General features: G+C 66.8%; 4 protein-coding genes across 4 annotated transcripts; 2 read left to right on the top strand and 2 right to left on the bottom strand.

The window, feature by feature from the left end:
• Window positions 1–110: 110 nt before the first annotated feature.
• On the bottom strand, window positions 111–1,886 carry C26H2orf68 (chromosome 26 C2orf68 homolog). The gene is given in 5 exon segments (XM_074164318.1): window positions 111–233; window positions 818–910; window positions 912–937; window positions 1,546–1,661; window positions 1,792–1,886. Coding segments are annotated over 5 exon segments (453 nt in total).
• A 293-nt stretch (window positions 1,887–2,179) lies between these two features.
• Window positions 2,180–6,348, top strand: USP39 (ubiquitin specific peptidase 39). The gene is made up of 12 exons (XM_074164289.1): window positions 2,180–2,529; window positions 2,992–3,061; window positions 3,167–3,261; window positions 3,916–4,052; window positions 4,148–4,300; window positions 4,390–4,615; window positions 4,692–4,769; window positions 4,870–4,937; window positions 5,023–5,354; window positions 5,755–5,890; window positions 5,977–6,063; window positions 6,163–6,348. Exons 1-12 carry the CDS (start codon window positions 2,181–2,183, stop codon window positions 6,208–6,210), a joined length of 1,779 nt encoding a protein of 592 aa, XP_074020390.1. The 5' UTR covers window position 2,180; the 3' UTR covers window positions 6,211–6,348.
• A 256-nt stretch (window positions 6,349–6,604) lies between these two features.
• Window positions 6,605–10,984, bottom strand: SFTPB (surfactant protein B). The gene is given in 9 exon segments (XM_074164303.1): window positions 6,605–6,687; window positions 6,690–6,846; window positions 7,519–7,857; window positions 8,422–8,520; window positions 9,295–9,420; window positions 9,509–9,577; window positions 10,139–10,282; window positions 10,615–10,619; window positions 10,924–10,984. Coding segments are annotated over 9 exon segments (1,083 nt in total).
• Window positions 10,985–16,752: 5,768 nt separating this feature from the next.
• On the top strand, window positions 16,753–19,553 carry MRPS24 (mitochondrial ribosomal protein S24). Its single transcript, XM_074164315.1, has 4 exons — window positions 16,753–16,791; window positions 18,005–18,073; window positions 18,143–18,254; window positions 19,208–19,553. Exons 1-4 carry the CDS (start codon window positions 16,759–16,761, stop codon window positions 19,489–19,491), a joined length of 498 nt encoding a protein of 165 aa, XP_074020416.1. The 5' UTR covers window positions 16,753–16,758; the 3' UTR covers window positions 19,492–19,553.
• Window positions 19,554–20,387: the final 834 nt, after the last annotated feature.

Genomic DNA, 20,387 nt, shown 5'->3' with positions numbered 1-20,387 from the left:
CTTGTGCTTCACTTCCCCCAGGGAGAGCCAGACACCGGAGCCTTTATTGACACCAGGCAGCGATGGCACCTGTGCCCCGGGGGTGGCAGTGTCCCCAGGGGGTGGCAGTGTCACCCCGTCCCTCGGCGCTTGCTGAGCTCGTCCTGCACCCGCTGGCAGAGGGCTCGGCGCAGGGCGGGCTCCAGCGGGCTCCGGGCGCACACCCGCCGTGTCACCTCCTCCGCGCTGTCCCCCTGCGGCACCCTGTCACCCACTGTGCCCCACGGCAACCCTGCCCCCAGCAGACCCCCCCCCCTTCCTCCCCACTGCACCCCAAGGAAGCCAGCACCCACCAGGGACCCCCTTACCCCTCCCTGCACCCATGGGTGCCCCAACACCCCCCTGCACACAGTGCTCCCCCCTTGATTCCCCCACCCACCCATGGGTGCCCCAACACCCCCCTGCACACAGTGCCCCCCCCTTGATCCCCCCACCCACCCATGGGTGCCCCAACACCCCCCTGCACACAGTGCCCCCGCCCTTGATCCCCCCCACCCATGGGTGCCCCAACACCCCCCTGCACACAGTGCCCCCGCCCTTGATCCCCCCCACCCATGGGTGCCCCAACACCCCCCTGCACACAGTGCCCTCCCCAGTTCCTCCACCCACCCATGGGTGCCCCCCCCTCCTTGCCCCCCTCTGCACCAATGGGTGCCCTGACATCCCCCCACCCCACACACAGCGTCCCCCCACTCCTTGCCCCCCCATCCCCATGGGTGCTCCCTGCCCAGCCGCCCCCCCCGGGGGTGGGGGGGTGCCCAGACGCCAGCGTCCCCACCTGGTGCACGATGACAGCAGTGACGCAGCCGTCGTCCCCCTCATACTCCAGGCAGAAGAGCCGGGGCCCGCGGGTGTTGGCGGGGGGGGGGGGCTGGGCTGGCATCTCCCCCGGGACCCCCTGCAGCACCTGCACCCTCAGGGGGCAGCCAGTGCTCCCCCCCTCCTCTGCCCACTCTTGGGTGCTCCCACCCAGGGCTGCCCCCCCATCCCCAACCATCTCCTGGGTGTCCCCCCATGGCCCAGCCCACCCTAGGGTCCTCCCCTTCCCCCCCCCGCAAGGGGTGCTCCCCAAGTCTCCCCCAAGCCAGGGGTGCTGCCATCCCTCCCTTGGGACTCTCCCCATGTCCCAGCCCACCATGGGGCCCCCCCTGCTGTCCCCCCACCCATGGGTGCCCCCCATCCCTATGTCTCCCTTGGGTGCCCCCTCATGTCCCAGCCCACCATGGAATGACACCCCCCCCTTCCCCACCACTCCCTTAGGTGCCTCCCCCCTTGGCCCACCCTGGGGTGCCCCTCATCCCCTCTTTGCCCCCCCCCCCCCTTCGGTGCCCCCACCCCATGCCCCAAACCATCTCCTCGGAGCTCCCCAGCCCCTTCCCCCTCCATGGGTGCCCCCCGCCTTGGGTGTCCCCTATCTCCATTGCTTCCTCAGGTGCCCACCTCCCTCCTCGGGTGCTCCCCAGCCCTGTCGCCCCTGTGGGTGCCCCCCACGCCCCCCTCTCTCACCGGGCCGCCGGGGCCGGTACACCTGCTGGTCGGGGCGGCGGGGCCGGGGGGGAGTCGGGGTGAGCCGCCCCCGCGCCCGGCCCCGCGCCTGCCGCACCGCCCGCTCGTAGGCGTCCCTGCGCACCGGGGGGTGACGGCGGGTTACCGGAGCACGGGGGGGGGGAGGGAAGGGGGAGAGGGCAGGGATGACACAGGGCGTCCCGAGGGGTTCCCCGCGCCGGTCGCGGGCCCCGCCGGTGCCGGTACCTGGCGATCTGGTTGCGGCGGATGTGCCGTACGAAGCCATGGCTCATATCGAGCCGCCCACCCGGCCGGCAGCGCCAACCCGCCGCCGCTTCCATCGGTGCCAACCGCCGCCGCCGCCGCCGGGATCTTCCCGAACAGTAATAGGGATGCGGCCCCTTTAAAAGCCCCGCCGGCTGCCACAGGCCGGGCGCGCATGCGCGGGGGGGGCGCCGCATTGCGCAGGCGCGGAAGAGACACTGCCCACCCCGCCGCCTCTGCGCATGCGCAGTACCGAGGAGGCGGTGGGGATTGGCCGGCAGCGCATGCGTAGAGAGGATGCGCGGGGCACGGCGGTTGGGGGCGTGGCCGCGCCTGCGCACTGCGCCCGCCGCGCCTGCGCAGTGGGCGGGATGTCGAGCCGTGGGAAGCGGGAGCGGGAGGCCCGGGCGGCCCCGCGGGGCTCTGGCGGCGGCTCCTCCTCCTCCTCCTCATCGTCATCACGGGGCTCGTCGCGGAGCCGCCGGGAGGGGGAGGGGGAGGCGGAGCGGTCGCGGGGACGGCGGGAGGCGGAGCGGGAGCGCGGGCGGCGGGAGGCGGCGGAGCCGGGGCTGGCCCTGCCGCTGCCGGTGGATCCCGCACGCATCAAGCGGGAGCCGGGCACCGGCTCCTGGGGGGGTTCCACCACCTCTGCCGGCCCGGTGCGGGTCAAGCGGGAGCGGGAGCCTGATGGCGACTCGGATCCTGAGCCCGAGCCCACCGGTGGGGACTGGGAGCGTGTGTGAGGGGACACCCGGGGGCGTTGGGGGGGGAACCGATGTTGGGGACGACGACCGGGCTGTGCGGGGGGGCACCCGGGTGGTGGTGGGGATGACACCGAGGGGTATGGGGGACCCCGGGATGTGCGGGGGGGGGGCGGAGGAAGAGGAGGGAAGTACCGGGGATGTGGGGGGACACCGGGACTGATCCTGGGGGTCCCGGGCTCAGGTCTGTGGAAGGGGGGAGACACTGGGGGGGAACCAGGGCTCAGCCCCAAGGGAGGGGAGATGGGGGGGACAATGGACATTTTTTCTCTCTCTGATGTGAGGTGTCACCCTGGCACTAATGGGGTCCCTGAGCCTCACTTTGCTAATGAGCCCCCCTTGGCTAACGAGCCACCCCTTCACTAATGAGCCGCTCTCTTGTTAGTGACTCCCTTTCACTAATGAGCCCTTCCCCCTGCAGTGCGCTATGGCCGTTTCGACCCCGAAGACCAGCGCAGCCGGCACTGCCCCTACCTGGACACCATCAACAAGTGAGCAGGGGGGGATGTGTTGGGGATTCTTTTAGGTCCCCCAGGGGCTCCACCCTGTCCCCATGGGTCCCCTCCAGCCCCCTCACAGCTCTGTCCCCTTCCCAGGAGCGTCCTGGATTTTGATTTCGAGAAGCTCTGCTCCATCTCGCTGTCCCACATCAACGTCTATGCCTGCCTCGTCTGCGGGAAGTACTTCCAGGGTGAGCCCCCCCTGCCCAGGGGCTGGGATGCTGCTGGGGGCGACGTGGGGGACACCCAGGGACAGGGGTGCTGTCTGGGAGGGACACCAAAGGGGCAGAGTGCTGCCTTGGGGGGACTCAGGGGACACCCAGGGGCTGGGATGCTGCTGGGGGGGCATATCAGGGACACCCAGGGGCCGGACGCTGCCCTGCGGACTTGGGTGTTGTCCAGGGAGGGACGTGGGGGACACCCAGGGATGCAGCTGCTGCCTGGGAGGGTGACAGGAAACAGCCAGGGACCAGGATGCTGCCATGGGGGTGGACACAGGGGACATCCAGGGTGTTGGGGTGCTGCTGGGGGGGACACAAGGGACATCCAGGGTGTTGGGTGCTGCTGAGGGGGGACACAGGGGACATCCAGGAACCCAGGGGGACACAGAGGACACCCAGGGACCAGGGTACTGCTTGGAGGGGGGCACAGGGACACTCGGGGTGGGCAGAAGCAGCCTCCAGATGCAGGTGGGGAATCGCTTCAGTCCCATCTCCACCTCCTCCTAGGTCTCCCATCCCCTCTCTCCTGTCAGGTGCCCTGAGGCTCCCCCCGACCCTCCCTCTCCCTCCCTTGAGCCCCCTGCCCCCATGCCCCTCACCCTGACCCCCTCCTCTCCCTCGCAGGCCGTGGGCTGAAGTCTCACGCCTACATCCACAGCGTCCAGTTCAGCCACCACGTCTTTCTCAACCTCCACACCCTCAAGTTTTACTGCCTCCCTGACAACTATGAGATCATCGACTCCTCGCTGGAGGACATCACGGTGTGGCAGGGGCAGGCCGAGACGCCTCGGGGGTGTTCAGCTTCAGGTGTCCCCCCGTCTTTCCCCACTTTTGTGATGCCGTTTCTCTCCCGCAGTACGTGCTGAAGCCCACCTTCACTGCGCAGCAGATCACCAACCTGGACAAGCAGGCCAAGCTCTCCCGTGCCTACGATGGCACCACGTACCTGCCCGGCATTGTGGGGCTCAACAACATCAAAGCCAATGACTACGCCAACGCCGTCCTCCAGGTATCACCAGGGGCTTCATTTTTGGGGTGAAAACCCCCCAAATCCTCCCCTGGGGCTGGCGGGGATGATTCCTGGCTCCTCTCCCACAGGCTTTATCCAACGTCCCGCCATTGAGGAATTATTTTTTGGAGGAGGAGAACTACAAGAGCATCCAGCGCCCGCCGGGGGACATCATGTTCCTGCTGGTGCAGCGCTTTGGGGAGCTGATGCGGAAGCTGTGGAACCCCCGGAACTTCAAAGCACACGTCTCACCCCACGAGATGCTGCAGGCCGTGGTCCTCTGCAGCAAGAAGAACTTCCAGATCACCAAGCAAGGTGAGGAGAAGGGTGTGGGAGGGGTGGGGGGCGGTGATGGGGTGCTGGATCCGTACCGATTGACTCTGGTTTGTAGGGGACGGGGTGGACTTCCTCTCCTGGTTCCTGAACGCACTGCACTCAGCGCTGGGCGGCACCAAGAAGAAGAAGAAGAGTGAGTGGAGGGTGACGAAGGCCCTTGGGTCACCCACTTGAGTGATGCTTGTCATCCCTGATATACCCCACCACCCCCTAACATCTTTCTGTCCCTGCAGCCATCGTCACTGACGTCTTCCAGGGCTCCATGCGCATCTTCACCAAAAAGCTGCCTCACCCGGACCTGGTGAGTACGTGGAGGGGCGAAGCAGGGGTTTTCTCGCGCCCATGGGGGTCTACAAGCCCCCCCCACTGAGCCCCGTGTCCTGCAGCCGGCTGAGGAGAAGGCGCAGCTCCTGCAGAACAGCGAGTACCAGGAGATGATGGTGGAATCCACCTTCATGTACTTGACGTTGGACCTTCCCACCGCCCCGCTCTACAAGGACGAGAAGGAGCAGCTCATCATCCCCCAGGTCCCCCTCTTCAGCATCTTGGCCAAATTCAACGGCGCCACTGAGAAGGAGTACAAAACCTACAAGGAGAACTTCCTCAAGCGTTTCCAACTCACCAGGCTGCCTCCCTACCTCATCTTCTGCATCAAGCGCTTCACCAAGAACAACTTCTTTGTGGAGAAGAACCCCACCATCGTCAACTTCCCCATCACGTGAGTGATGAAGACCCCCGGGTGGGTGCTTGGGTCCCTGTCTGCCTTTCCCTGTGCCTTGGTGGGGGTTTAGAAGCATCTAGGGGTGTGTGTGAAGGCATCTGGAGGAGCTTGGAGGCATCTGGGGGGGCTTGGAGGCATCTAGGAGGGGCTTGGAAGTATTTAGGAGGTCTGAAAGCATCTGGAGGGGACAGAGATAATCTCGGAGTGGCTTGGAAGCATCTGGGGGCGACTGAAAGCATGTTGGGGGAGATAGAGATAATTAGGAGGGTTTTGAAAGCATTGAGGAGGGGCTTAGAAGCATCTGGGGAGAAGCTGTGGGTGGTGATGGGGTTCCTCTGGGGTTTGGGTGCCGTGACACCCAGCTGAGAGGTGTGGGGTGCTCCGGGGGTGCCCCCAGGAACGTGGACCTGCGGGAGTACCTGTCGGAGGAGGTGCAGGCAGCGCACACCAACACCACCTACGACCTTATCGCCAACATCGTGCATGACGGGAAACCCTCCGAAGGCTCTTACCGCATCCACGTGCTGCACCACGTGAGTGTCCCTCGTCCCTGGGGGGGGGAGTGACAAGGGGGGTATCTCCCCCAGAGTCACCTCTGTCCCCTCCTGTCCCCTCGCAGGGCACTGGAAAGTGGTACGAGCTGCAGGACCTGCAGGTGACCGACATCTTGCCGCAGATGATCACCCTCTCGGAGGCATACATCCAGGTGAGGGGCTTCGGTGATAGCGAAGGGGGGGTCGCAGGGGAAGCTTGTCACCCTGCAAAATGTCCCCCTGACGCCCCCCCGCCCCCTGCTCTACTGCAGATCTGGAAGCGGCGCGAGGAGGATGAGACGAACCAACAAGGCGCCTGAGCCCCCTGGGGACACCCACAGCCTCCCCAGGGGGCACCCACAACCTCTCCAGGGGCACCCACAGCCCCCCTGGGGGCACCCAAACTCCCCCCCCCACCCCCCCCCCCCCGATTAAAGGCCACTTGCTGTATTTTTGTAACTGTTTTGTGCCTTCGCACCTCTTTGGGCGTGGGGTTTTTGTGGGTTTTACAGCTTCTTTTGTGGGTTTTACAGCAACAATCCCTCCTGCTTTCCGAGAAAGCCCCCCCCCGTCCCCCCATCCTGTCACCCTTCCCCCCTCTTCCCTGTCACGCACCCCCAAACACCCCCAGAAATTGGGGACACTGCGGCAGGGCGGTCCAAGCTTTATTTGGGGGCGAGGGGGGTGGGCAGGGGGGGTTCCATGTGCCCCCCACTATGCCCAGACGTGCTCCTGGCAGTGCTGCAGGGCCTGGGGGAGAGCAGAGAGGGGCGAGTTAGGGGGGAAAGTGGGTGCCAGGCCCCGCCTTGTCCCCTTTGTTCCCCCCCCCAGCCTTGTCCCCAGCTCACCTGGCAGCGGCGGGCAGCCTCGGGGCTGGAGCACCAGTAGGACGGGCCCAGGGCACAGAGTCCCGGGTTTGGGGACAGCATGGGGAGGGGCTGGCCTGGTCCCAGGTCCTGGCAGGGTTGAGGACATGGCTGTCAAGGAGGTCCTGTCCCTCCCCAGGGTGGGGACACCCTCAGGAACCCCCTCCCCCAGGGCTGCGATGTCCTCGGTGCATCCCTTGGGGCTGTGGCACTCTCAGTGCCCTCCTCTTGGGGAGTTCTGTACCTGGTGGCACCCCTGAGTGTGTCCCCTGGGGGCTGTGACACCCTTGGGGACCCTGGCATGTTCTCTGTGGGCCTCACTGTGTCCCCAGGGGTTGTGGCACCCTCTCGGGGATGTGACACCCCTGAGCACCTTCCCTGGGGGCTGTGACCCTTTGGGTACCCGGGATGTCCCCTGGGGGCTGTGACACCCCAGGGTGTATCCCTGGGGCCTGTGACACCCTTTTGGGTCCCTAGCATGTCCCCTGGGGGCTGTGACACCCCAGGATGTGTCCCTGGGGCCTGTGACACCCTTTGGGTACCCGGCATGTCCCCTGGGGGCTGTGACACCCCAGGATGTGTCCCTGGGGGCTGTGACACCCTCGAGCACGACCCTTGGGGCTGTGACACACTTGGGTGCCCTGTCACATCCCTGGGGACTGTGTCCCCCCCCCAGGCACATCCCCAAGAGCTCACCCTGCAGTGCCACCCCTGCCCTCGCCACTCCTGTGCCACCAAGGCCACCCCCGTCCCCCCGCTCACCTCGCCGCCAGCACAAGCAGCCCTGGGGGCCGCGGTGTCCTCGGGGGGCGCCCCAGGAGGTGACAACAGGTCGTGGCTGTCCTCAGAGCGGCAGGCGAGGAGCAGGTGACAGAGCAGGCGGGGGGCCAGGCGCCCCAGCACCCCCTCCAGCGCCAGCACCGCGTACCGCTGCGCCAGGCACTGGCAGGCGCCCGCCACCACCGCCGGCAGCACCCGGCACAGCCCCGCCGCCGCCGTCGCCACCGCCTCCTTGGGGACAGCGGCCTCGGCACGGGCCAGGAAGGTGCGGCAGAGCCAGCAGAGCGGCAGCGGCACCGGCAGGGCCTCCCCGGCGGGCACCTGGGGACGGGCGTTCACTCTGGAGACTAATGGTGGGGCTGCGGCCGTGGGTGTGCCCACAGAGGGGGCGCTGGGGGTCCAGCTCTGGCCGTGCCCATGGCCATGGAGGTGCCCCCAGGGACACCTGTGGTTATGGCCACAGGGGTGCCCACAAAGATGCCCATGTGAATACCCATGGAGGCGCCCCTATAGAAGCCTATGGAGGTGCCCGGGTATGTTCCCGTATTTGTGCCCATGGAGGTGCCCACAGAGACACCCATGGACATGCCCATGGAGATGCCTAAAAAGATGCCAACGTCTCGAGACAGATGGACATCTCGTCTATGCCCATGGAAACACCTGTGCCCACGGAGATGCCCACAGAGATGCCCATGGAGATGCTCATGCCCATGGAGATGCCCGTGCCAATGCTGATGCCCAGCATACTCCATGTTGATGCCCCCGGGCACCCCCAGCCCACAGAGACACCCATAGACATGCCCATGGAGACACCCGTGCCCATGCTGATGCCCAATACGCCCCATGTTGATGCCCCTGAGCACCCCCCGCCCCTAGGTCCCATACCTGCAGGCGGGCGCTGAGTACCCTGAGGGGGAGCATGGCCGGGGCCCCCCCAGGCTCGCCTGGGCACAGCTCCACGTGGGCACAGATGGCTGAGGGCTTCTGAGGGGAGGGTGAGGGCACCCAGCACAGGGCACCCCAAGGTGAACCGTGTGGCACTGTGTCCCCAAGCACCCCCAGATGTCCCCAGCACCCTGAGGTGTCCCTGGATGGCACAGTGTCCCCCAGCACCCTGAGGTGTCCCCAGATGGATAGTGGCCCCAAGGACCCAGCACCCCAAGGTGTTCCTAGCTGGCACCGTGTCCCCCAGCACCCCGAGGTGTCCCTGGCCAGTGCAGTGTCCCCAATCCTCCAGCACCCCGAGGTGTCTGCAACCCACATGGTGTCCCCAACCCACCGTCCCCAGTACCCCAAAGTGTCCCCAGATGGCACAGTGACCCCCAGCACCCCCAAGGTGTCTCTGATCCCCCCCCCCCAGCACCCCAAGATGTCCCCGGATGGCACAGTGTTCCCAAGCACCCCAAAGTGTCCCCAGATGGCATGGTGTCTCTAGTCCTTCCAGCACCCCGAGGTGTCCCTGGATGGCACGGTGTCCCCCAGCACCCCAAGGTGTTCCTAGCTGGCACCGTGTCCCCCAGCATCCCGAGGTGTCCCTGGCCAGTGCAGTGTCCCCAGTCCTCCCAGCACCCTGAGGTGTCTGGAACCCACAGGGTGTGCCCGACCCACCGTCCCCAGTACCCCAAAGTGTCCCCAGATGGCATGGTGTCCCCAGTCCTCCCAGCACCCCGAGGTGTCACCAGTCGATGCGGTCCCAAGACCCCCAGCACCCCCCACCGCCCTGTCCGCCTGCTGCAGCCCCCACGGGCGCCCGCTTACGAGGTGCCTCTGGAGGTCAGTGAGGAGGAGGCTGAAGTACTCATGGACCAGGTTCTGGCAGGGTGGCACCATGGTGGGCACTGGCAGCGCCGCGCACTCCCGCCGCAGGAAGCCCTCCACATCCGCCTGCACCACAGCCACCATGGCACCCGCCCTGGTACCCACACTGGCCTCCCCTGTGGCCACCCCATGCCCACCCTGTCCCCACGGGCACCTTGATGGCTGACTCGTTGGCCATGTGGATGAGGAGGGTGACGATCTGTTGGCAGTCAGCGCATACATCCTGCAAGAGGTGACACCAAGTATGGGGATGTGGGACATGGGGACACAGGACATGGGGCAGAGGATGTGGGGAAATGAGGTTGGGGACATAGGGAGGGGGGGACGTGGGGCAGGGGGCATGGTCATGGGTGGTTGCTAGGCATGGGGACATACGAATGTGTGGCATGGGGACATGGGACATGGGGAATGTGGTGTATGGGACAGGGGAATGGGGACATGGGGACATGGGGGAGTGGGGCCATGGGGGCACAGGGCATGGGGGGACAGGGGGATGTATGGGGACATGTTGGTATGGGGCCACGGAGGAGGCATGGGCCATGGGGACACAGGGGTGTATGGGACATATGGGAGGCATGGGGACACGATAGGGCTCTGGGGACATGGGGGCTGTGGGGACATGGGGGGCTCTGGGGACGTGAGGGGCTATAGGGACATGATGGGGCTCTGGGGGCAAGGCGGGGCTCTGGGGACATGGGGACTGTGGGGACACGGGAGCTCTAGGGACAGGGGGGCTGTGGGGACAGGGGTGTCTGTGGCGGGGGGTGCCGTCTGAGGCTCTCACCGTGCCGGGGGGGGCCCACGCCTGGCGGACGCAGTGCCCCAGGGCTCCGCAGCGCAGCGCCGTCTCCCAGCTCTGGCACCAGGCGGGGGGGGGCACCCCGCAGCGGGCCCCCGGCCCCCCCAGCCCTGCAGCCGCTGTCAGTGCCTGACACCCCCACCCCAGCCTTGCGGGGGACCCAGGCATCCAGGACCCCCCCCACTATCCCCCCCCCCGCCCCCCACAGTGTCCCACCCCACCTCAAGATGGGATCCAGGTATCTGGGACCCCCCACCCCAAGGTGCCCCATCCCACCCCCAGCCTTCATGGGGGGGCCCAGCCGCCCGGGACACCCCTACCCAAGGGGGGGTGTGTGTGTGTGTCCCCACCTTCAAGAGGGGACCTTCACCCCCGATGTGGGTCCTTCCCCATTGCACCATGGGTCCCATGGGGGGCAGCACCCAGCTGTAGGAAAGGGAACCCAGCCCTGGGGGTAGCACCCATCCTTTGGCGGGGTGCACCCAACTCTAGGGGGGGCTCTGGGGTGGCACCCAGCTTTTGGGGGGGGCACCCAGATCTGAGGGTCCACCCAGCCCTGGGGGGGACACCCAGCTCTAGGGAAGGGGCACTGAACTTTGAGGGGGGCTCTGGGGTGCCACCCAGCTTTTAGGGGGGCACCCAGCCCTGGGGGGGACACCCAGCTCTAGAGGAGGAGCACCCGACTTTGGGGATGCACCTGGTTTGTAGGGAGGGGCACCCAGACCCAGCTTTGGGGGGGTTGCACCCAGCTTTGGTGGGGGGGGGCCTACCTGGGGTGGCACAGAGCAGGGCGAGGAGCAGTGCCAGCGTGGGTGACGGCGGCGGTGCCATGGTGGCGCTGGCAGGGCTGAACCCCACGGCCTCTTATAGCCCCGGTGGGAGGTGGCCCCTGGGACGGTGCCAGCGCCGTGGGGCCACGTGTCCCCCAGCCACGGGGACACCTGGGGGCTGACACACCGTCCCTTACCCCCCTGTCCTCATGCCCCCGTGTCCCCCATGGCGATGTCCCCATTGGTGTCCCCATGTCCTCATCGGGGTCCCCGTGTCCCCATCCCACCCCAGTGCCCACGGTGGCGGCAGACAGACACAGTGACAGCGCTGCGGTGACAAAGACTTTATGGAGCTGGGTTGGACGGGGTGGCCCACAGCATGGGGGGACAGTGGGGGGGGGAAGTTGGTGACATCGGGTGTCCTCAGAGCTGGCTGGTGCCTTGGGGGGGAGAGGTGACAGTGGGGACAGGGCACCCGCAGGCACTGTGTACCCATGTCCCTGTCCCCCGTGTTGTCCTCATGTCCACCCACCCGGGGGTGTCCCCCCACATCCCCATGTCCCGCCATGTTCCATGTCCCTGTGACCCCCTCCCCCCATGTCCTCCCATGTCCCTGTGTCCCCCTAAACCCATGTCCCCACCACGTCCCCCCATGCCTCCGTGTCCCCAAACCCCCTTAACCCCCACATTCCCACACCCCCATGTCCCTGTGTCTCCCCACGTCCCCCCATATCCCCATGTCCCTCATGTCCTCCTGTGTCCCTGTGATCCCCTACCCCCATGTCCCACTCTTTGTCCACGTCCCCATGTGCCCACATGCCCCTATGTACCCCCATGTCCCCCAATACCCCCATGTCCCTATGTCCCCACGTACCCATGCCCTTGTATCTCCCCCATGTCCCCCCCACGTTCCCATGCCCCCATGTCCCCCATCCCCCATGTCCTCCCATGTCCCCACACCACCCCATTCCCACACCCCCATGTCCCCCTTGTGTCCCCACACCCTGATGTTCCCATGCCCCTGTGCCCCCCTCCATGTCCCCCCAGGTCCCCTCACGTCCCCCCATGCCCCTACCACACCCTCATGTCCACCCATACCCCCATGTCCCCATAGCCCCACATCTCCATGTCCCCCCACGTCCCCCCATGTCCCATGTTCCCACACCCCCATGTCCCCTCAGAGCGTTCCTGTCCAACCATGTCCCCCCTCCCCACCCCCATGTCCTACATGCCCTCCTCCCCCCGTGTCCCCCCACTCCCATATTCCCACACCCCTGTGGCCCCTCATGTCCCCCCATACCCTCATGTCCCCCTCCGTGTCCCTCCCTATGTCCCCATGTCCCTCCACACCCCCATGTCCCCCCAACACCCCCATGTCCCCCCCGTCCCTACGTTCCCCCTCATCCCCATGTCCTCCCCCATGTCCCCATAGCCCCATGTGCCCCATCCCATCTCTCCCCACCCCCACCCCTCCCCATGTCCCACATTCCCACACCCCCCCCCCCCCGCGGCAGCACCCATGGGTGCCCCCCCTCTTACCCCCCCCCCCCCCGCTTCCCGGCAGGGCTCTCCCGTCCCCACCCTCCCTTCGAGAGCCCTCGGGGCCGGGCGCGGCCCGGATGCCTGGGTACCGCGGGGGGGGGGGGGGGGGCTCACCTGGGGGCCCTCTGGGGTGCTGGGGGCACCATCGGAGGTGGGCGCAGAGGCGGGCAGGGTCCTGGTGCCGCCGCAAGGCCGCCTCGATGGGCGCCAGGGCACGGTGCAGCAGGTGACGGCACAGCCCGGCCGCCCACCCCAGCCGCCCGCACACGCGGTGGGTGACATGGGCCACCCCCGCCTGCGACACACGTCAGCACCCACACCGGCCTCCCACGGGGGCCTCGCACGGGGGGCACGGGGGCTTTGCACGAGGGGGCATTGCCATGCGTGAGGGCTTTGCATGTCGGCATCGCGTGGGAGGCACGGCCTTGCACAGGGGGGGCTTTGCACAAGGGCATTGCCGTGCACAAGGGCGTCACATAGAGGAACATAGCACGAGGGCACAAACGTGCACAAGGGCGTCGCACAGGGGCATGGCCTTGAGTGGGGGACTTGCACGAGGGAATCACACGAGGGGCATTGCCGTGTGTGAGGGCTTTGCATCATGGTGTCGTGTGGGGGGCACGGCCTTGCACGGGGGCTTTGCATAAGGGGCATTGATTGCATGGGGGGGGGGGTATGGCCTTGCACAAGGGCACTGCACAAGGGGCATCACCATGCACAGGGGCTTCGCACGAGGGGCAGTGCTCACACGAGGGTTGTCACGAGGAGCATGGCAAGGTGGGCATCGCCTCGTAAGGGGGCACCTCGCACAGGGAGAGCTTTGCACGTGGGCAGTGTGTGGCACGAGGGCACCGCGTGTGTCTCCCCCCAGGTTCTCACCTTGTCCTTGGGGTTCACCACGACATGCTTGAGCGCCTTCACCACCCGCTTGCAGACGGCACAGCGCACTGTGCCGGGGGGCAGCCCCCACCCGCTCTGTGCACACACACCCTCAGGCCCTGCCTGCCCCCAGTGCCCACCAGTACCAGCCCAGTGCCCTCCAGTGCACTCCAGTACCGGCCCAATGCCCCCAGTGCTATCCCTGTGCCCCACAGTACCAGCCCAGTGCCCACCAGTACCAACCCAGTGCCCACCAGTGCACTCCAGTACCAGCCCAATGCCCCCAGTGCTATCCCTGTGCCCCACAGTACCAGCCCAGTGCCCACCAGTACCAACCCAGTGCCCACCAGTGCACTCCAGTACCAGCCCAATGCCCCCAGTGCTATCCCTGTGCCCCACAGTACCAGCCCAGTGCCCACCAGTGCACTCCAGTACCAGCCCAATGCCCCCAGTGCTATCCCTGTGCCCCACAGTACCAGCCCAGTGCCCACCAGTACCAGCCCAGTGCCCACCAGTGCACTCCAGTACCAGCCCAATGCCCCCAGTGCTATCCCTGTGCTCCCCAGTACCAGCCCAGTGCCCACCAGTGCACTCCAGTACCAGCCCAATGCCCCCAGTGCTATCCCTGTGCCCCATAGTACCAGCCCAGTGCCCTCCCCAGTACCCCCATAAGTGCCCTCCCAGTGCCTGCCCAGACCTCCATGGTTGCCCCCTCCCGCACTGACACCCCCGTCATCCCCCTGGTGTCCCCTCACCATGATGTCCTCATCGCTCGGCTGGAGCCCGTCCTCAGTGTCGGGGGGATGCTGGTACCCTGGGGACCCTGGCCAGGGCCCCCCAGTGCCCACCAGCAGGGTGCCTGGGGGGGGGCCCTCGGCCCCCACCAGCAGCAGGGCTGGGCAGTGCCATGTCAAGGGACACGTCCCCATGTCCCCTCCCCTGCCCCCATGCCCCTGTCACCCCATGTCCCTGTCCCACCAGCACCCCCACCCTCCTGTACCCCCATGTCCCCCTTGTCCTGATTCCCATGACCCCCATGTCCCCATATCCCCATTGCCCTGGTCCCCATGCCCTCACCTCCCCACACCCCCCATCGTGTCCTCATCCCCTCTCTGTCCCCAGCCCTCTGTGTCCCCATCCTCCTACCCCCTTCCCCATGTCCCCCCTCATCCCCATCACTTCATGTCCCCTCTGTCCCCACCCCGTGTCCCCCATGTCCCCACCCCACCAAAGCCCCATGTCCCCATCCCTGTCCTCTATGTCCCCATCTCCCCCATGGCCTTGGTCCCCATGTCCCCCATGTCCCCGTCCCCCCATGCCCTCCTCCTTGTCCCTGCCACCCCCATGTCCCCCTGCCCTGTCCCCGTGGGTGTCCCCACCAGTGACCCCGGTGAGCAGGACCAGCAGCAGCCGTGCCATGGTTGCCCATCCCCGAGCCCCGGGGGGACCTTTATATCCCTGCAGGGTGGCACCCAGGGTGACAGCAGGAAGGGCCCCCCCCAAAACCACTGTGGCCACAGCAGGGGAGGCTGGGGGGACCCAGACATCCGGGGACGATGGCCCCCAGTCACGTTTGCTGTGGGGCTGTGACCCCCCCGCCCAGTGCCCTGGAGGGGACATGAGGGGCTGGGGGGTACAGGGGGTGTTTGGGGGGGTAGGAGAGTACTTGGGGGACATGGGGGACATGGAGGGGAAAGGAAAAAAAGAGGTCATGGGGACCTGGGGGACTTTGGGGAGACAAGTGGAGGCCATGGGGACACTGGGGGGGCGTTGGGAGGACGGGGTGGGGGACAGGATACAGAACAAGGAGAGAGCAGGGGGACAAGGGGGGACTTGAGGGGGGGACATGGGGAACAAAGGGGGAGGGAGGAGGGACCTGGGGGACTTTGGGGACCTGGGGGGACTGGGGGAACGTGAGGTGCCCTGAGGGGATACAAGGGGACACTGCGGAGACCTGGGGGGTCTTTGGGGATTGGGAGAGGGCACAAGGACACAGCATGGGGACCTGGGGGACATGGGGGGGGCAAGGAGAAAGCAGGGTGATGTGGGGCACTGGGAGGGACTGGGGGGACAAGGTGGGATCTGGGAGGGATATGGGGGCACGGGGGGGGGAGGCTGAGGGGTACTGGGGGGGGCACAAGGAGACACCATGGGGACCTGGGAGACATGGGGGGGGGCAAGCAGAGAACGGGGTGACATGGCGGAGGGGGGAGGGGGGGCAGTGCCACCCTCTGGTTCCCGACAGTTCTCAGGGACACCGCAAACCCCAAAGCCACCGCAGGGGACACGTGGGGGCCTGGTCCCTGTCCCCAGCCATGTCCCCCCTTCCTGTCCCTGTCCCCCCCCGGTGAAGCCACCAACCTCCATCACCCCCCCGCTGCTTCCTGTGTGTCAGTGGGGGGACATGGGGGGGGCTGGGGGGAGCATGGGGGGACACAGGAGGGATTGGGGGGGGGAGGGGCAGGGCAGAGCCCCCCACCCCACTCTGGGGGAGGGGACATGTCCAATGGCACCCCAATGCATGCCCTGCCCCCCCCCCAGGCCCCCTCTGCCCCCTGGGCTAATGCAGCCCCCCCCCCCTCTGCCCCACAACTGCCCCCAGTGCCCCCGCTATCCCCCATTACCCCCAGTACCCCTAGTATCTCCCCAATATCCCCCAGTACCCCATTACTCCCAGTATCCCCCAGTGTTCACCAGTGTCCCCATTGCTGCCAGTATCCCCCAGTACCCTTGGTACCCTTAGTGTCCCCCAGTACCCCCCGTACACCCAATAATCCCCGTACCCTTCAGTACCCCAAATGACCTCCAGTACCCCCCAGTAATTCCCAGTGTCCCCCATTACCCCCAGTGCACCCAGAACCCCCAGTATCCTCCAGTAACCTCCAGAATCCCCCAGATCCCCCCAGTGTCCCCCATTACTCCCAGTGCACCCTAGTACCCCCAATAACCCCCATATTCCCAGTATCCCTATTACTCATTTTCCCTGGTATCACTCAGTACCCCCAGTTTCCCCAGTATTCCCCAGTGCTCCCAGTACCCCCAATTACCCTCAGTACCTACAGTATCCCTCAGTACACCCAGAGCTACCAGTATCCCCCCTAGTAGCCTCATTACCCCCAGTATCTCTATTACCCTCAGTTTCCCCAATATCCCCCCAGTGTCCCCCAGTTTCCCAAGTATCTCCCCAGTATCCCCCCACTACCCCCAATTAATGCCCGTAACCCCCTGTACGCCCCCCCAGTCCCCTTAATGACCGCCCATTCCGCCCAGTATCCCTCCTCATTACCCCCAGTCCCCCCCAGTCCCCCCCCACCATTATCCCCAACGACCCCCATTCCCACAGTGACCCCGGTCCCCCCCCCTCCCCGCGGCCTCCCGCCGCCAGGGGGCGCTGCCCCCCCCGCCCCTGCCAAGATGGCGGCGCCCGCGGCTGCTCGCGCGCTGCGGGTGAGGGAGGGGCCGGGGGGACACCGGGAATGGGGGGCACCGGGAATGGGGGACACCGGGAATGGGGGATACCGGGAATGGGGGACAGTGGGAATGGGGGACAGTGGGAATGGGGGGCCCCGGGAATGGGGGACAGTGGGAATGGGGGATACCGGGAATGGGGGACAGTGGGAATGGGGGGCACCGGGAATGGGGGATACCGGGAATGGGGGACAGTGGGAATGGGGGATACCGGGAACGGGGGGCCCCGGGAATGGGGGACAGTGGGAATAGGGGACAGTGGGAATGGGGGGCACTGGGAATGGGGGGCACCGGGAATGGGGGACAGTGGGAATGGGGGGCACTGGGCAGGGGGGACAGTGGGAATAGGGGACAGTGGGAATGGGGGGCACTGGGAATGGGGGTACAGTGGGAATAGGGGACAGTGGGAATAGGGGACAGTGGGAATGGGGGGCACTGGGAATGGGGGGACAGTGGGAATAGGGGACAGTGGGAATGGGGGACAGTGGGAATGGGGGGCACCGGGAATGGGGGACAGTGGGAATGGGGGGCACTGGGCATGGGGGACACCGGGAATGGGGGGCACCGGGAATGGGGGGCACAAGGAATGGGGGACACCAGGAATGGGGGACACTGGGACTGGGGGTCACTGACTGTGGGGGACACCGGGACTGGGGGACACTGGGCGCTTCAGGCCTGGGCATATGGGCTGGGGGGGATGTGGGCACAGGGGGCTCTGGGGTCTCCAGGCATGGGGTACACTGGGTGTGGGGGACACCGGCTATTGGGGGGGCACTGGGTATGGGGGACACAGATGACACTGGGTATAGGTGACACGGGATATAGGGGACACTGGGTATGGAGGGCATGGGGGACACTGAGCAGGGGGGGTACTGGGGACTCCAGGCGTGGGGGGGTATGGGCTGGGGGGAGTGTGGCATGAGGGGCTCTGGGTGCGCTGGCTGTAGGGGACACCGGGTATGGGGGAGACCCTGGCTGTAGGGGACACCGGGTATGGGGGTCACCAATTGCAGGAGGCTACAGGGACACCACGTAGGGGGGCTCCCGCGGTGGCCCCCTGCTCTGGTGACAGCAGGCAGGGGGTCACAGGGCGAGGGGGTTCCAGGCATGGGGCACCCTGGGGACACTGGATCTTGGGGGCACTGGGGCCACCCCCCCTGGCTTCTGTGGGTGCTCACTGTCCCCTCCCCAGGCTGTGCCCCATGTCCGCCCCATCCCCGAGGCTGCCCGGCTCCTCCACACCACCCCCGCCTGCCTCAAGGTAAGCCCCGGGGGGGCTCCCCTCATCCCCTGCCCCATGGGGCCCCCCTGACCCTCCCTGTCCCCACAGACGCGGGCAGCGCGGGTGCGCGTGGGCAAAGGGGACAAGCTGGTGACCTACGAGCAGGCGCACCCCCCCCACTACATCGCCCACCGCAAGGGCTGGCTGTCCCTGCACACCGGTGGGTCACCCCACGCCGTGACGGTGGGGAGGGGGGCCTGTGGGGTGGGGGGCACCCAGGGGCACGGCAGGGATGGGGCACGCAGTGACAGGGACACGTGGGGCACGAGGGCATCTGTGGGGATGGACCATGGTGGGGATGGGGACATGGGGGACACATGGACATTGGGGGGGACAGGGACATGTGGGGGACATGGGCATGGTGTGGGCAGGAACACTGGAGCACATGGGCATCGTGGGGAGGGGGACGTGTGGGGCACATAGACATGGCGGGGATGGGGCTATGGGGGGCACATGGGCATGGTGGGGACAGACGTGGGGCACATGGGTGCCATGGGGTGGGGACGTGGGGCATAGGGGTGTCACGGGGTGGGGACATGCGGGTCACAGGAGTGTCACAGGGATGGGACATGTGGGGCACACGGGTGTCATGGGGTGGGGACGTGGGGCATAGGGGTGTCATGGGGTGGGGACATGTGGGTCACAGGGGTGTCACAGGGATGGGACATGTGGGGCACATGGGTGTCATGGGGGACGACGTGGGGCACATGCGTGTCGTGGGGTGGGAACATGGGGCATAGGGGTGTCATGGGGTGGGGACATGCGGGTCACAGGGGTGTCATGGGGACGGGACATGTGGGGCACATGGGTGTCACGGGGTGGGGACATGGGGCATAGGGGTGTCACGGGGTGGGGACATGCGGGTCACAGGAGTGTCACAGGGATGGGACATGTGGGGCACACGGGTGTCATGGGGGATGACGTGGGGCACATGGGTGTCATGGGGTGGGGACACGCGGGCCACACAGGTGTCACGGGGATGGGACGCACAGTGTGGCCGGGGCTGCGTGGGACACATGGGCACGGTGTGGCTGGGGCCGTGTGGGGCAGGGGGTGGCTCTGGGGCCCGTGTCCCCGGGGGGGCGCGGGGGCCCACGCCGGTGGTGCCTGCAGGGAACCTGTTCGGGGAGGCGGGGGCGGCGGAGCGGGCGCTGGAGGACGCCTTCCTACGGCGGTTCCTGCACGGCACCTTCCCGGGGCTCTTGGCCGACGCTGCCCTGGTGAAGCGCCGCGGAAACCTGCTGGTGATCTGCGTCCTGCTGACGCGGGGGCTGCCCCCCGCCAAGCTCCACTTCCTGGGGGGCTACGCCGAGACCCTCCTCACCCACTTCTACAAGTGCCCCGTGCGCCTGGAGCTGCAGACGGTGCCCGCCAAGGTGCCCTACAAGTACCTCTAGTGCCCCATGGCACCGCCCGGGCATGGGGGGAAATAAAGTGGGGGCTGTGCCCACCCTGCTCCGACTGCGGATCTTGGGGGGCTTGGGGGTACCTCAGCGCCATGGGGACTGGGCATGTCCTTCTGCCACCTCCTGTATCCCTAAAGCCACCCCACGTGCCCCATGTCCCCGTGCCACCCCACATGCCTCAGATCCCACGTGCCCCATGTCCCCCTGCCACCCAAAGTGCCCAGGGTCCCATGCCACCCCTCGTGCCCCATGTCCCTGTGCCACCCCACCTGCCCTGCACCCCGAAGAGGTCAATGAGGGCTGTGGCATTGTAGGGGATGTCCCAGCGGGCCACAGTCTCCGTGAGGCCTGTGACGATGGTGACGATGGTGGCTGTAGCTTCCTTCAGCCCTCGCTGATGACCCCACCGATGGGGAGAGAAGTGGGGGGACCCCACGGGTGTTGGGGGCCGTGTTGGGCTGGTGCCACCCGCTCATTCCCTGTGCTGCCCTTCCATGCTGTGTTAGTGGGGGCTGAATTTCCTGCCCCCTCCCTCTGCCAGCGGAGAGCTTTGGGTGGAGTGGTTCCTCCTGGGCTGCCTCTGCCGGGAGCGGAGCGAGGTGCTCCCTGTGCCCCCCCCCCGGGATCATCCCACCCTGTCTTCTGGCACCCAAAGGTGGAATATCCACCCTGACTGGAGCGACTGGGGCAATGGGAGTGAGTTAAAATCACAGCTTGCCTCAATGTCCCCCCCACTCGGACTGGTTTACAAGGCTGGGAGGGCTTTGGGGTTTCTCTGAGGACTTCTGGGGTGTGCTGGGGGGGGGGGGAATCAAGACCCACACCCCCGTGGTGCTGCTGCGCGTGGCTGAGATGCTTTTGTGGACAGAGGGTTGTTTCTCCAAGGG

Source organism: Numenius arquata, chromosome 26 (assembly GCF_964106895.1).
Source record: "Numenius arquata chromosome 26, bNumArq3.hap1.1, whole genome shotgun sequence".
Taxonomy (NCBI): domain Eukaryota; kingdom Metazoa; phylum Chordata; class Aves; order Charadriiformes; family Scolopacidae; genus Numenius; species Numenius arquata.
The sequence above is the reverse complement of the archived record's forward strand: the minus strand, read 5'-3'. Positions and strand labels throughout refer to the sequence as shown.

Excerpts from the sequence above, each read along its gene's own strand:
- USP39 (XM_074164289.1), top strand. The coding sequence starts at position 2,181 with ATGTCGAGCCGTGGGAAGCGGGAGCGGGAGGCCCGGGCGGCCCCGCGG. Across the intron at positions 4,053-4,147 it reads CCTCGCTGGAGGACATCACG|TACGTGCTGAAGCCCACCTT; the intron begins GTGTGGCAGGGG and ends TCTCTCCCGCAG. Across the intron at positions 6,064-6,162 it reads TCTCGGAGGCATACATCCAG|ATCTGGAAGCGGCGCGAGGA; the intron begins GTGAGGGGCTTC and ends GCTCTACTGCAG.
- MRPS24 (XM_074164315.1), top strand. The coding sequence starts at position 16,759 with ATGGCGGCGCCCGCGGCTGCTCGCGCGCTGCGG. Across the intron at positions 16,792-18,004 it reads CGGCTGCTCGCGCGCTGCGG|GCTGTGCCCCATGTCCGCCC; the intron begins GTGAGGGAGGGG and ends TCCCCTCCCCAG. Across the intron at positions 18,255-19,207 it reads CTGGCTGTCCCTGCACACCG|GGAACCTGTTCGGGGAGGCG; the intron begins GTGGGTCACCCC and ends TGGTGCCTGCAG.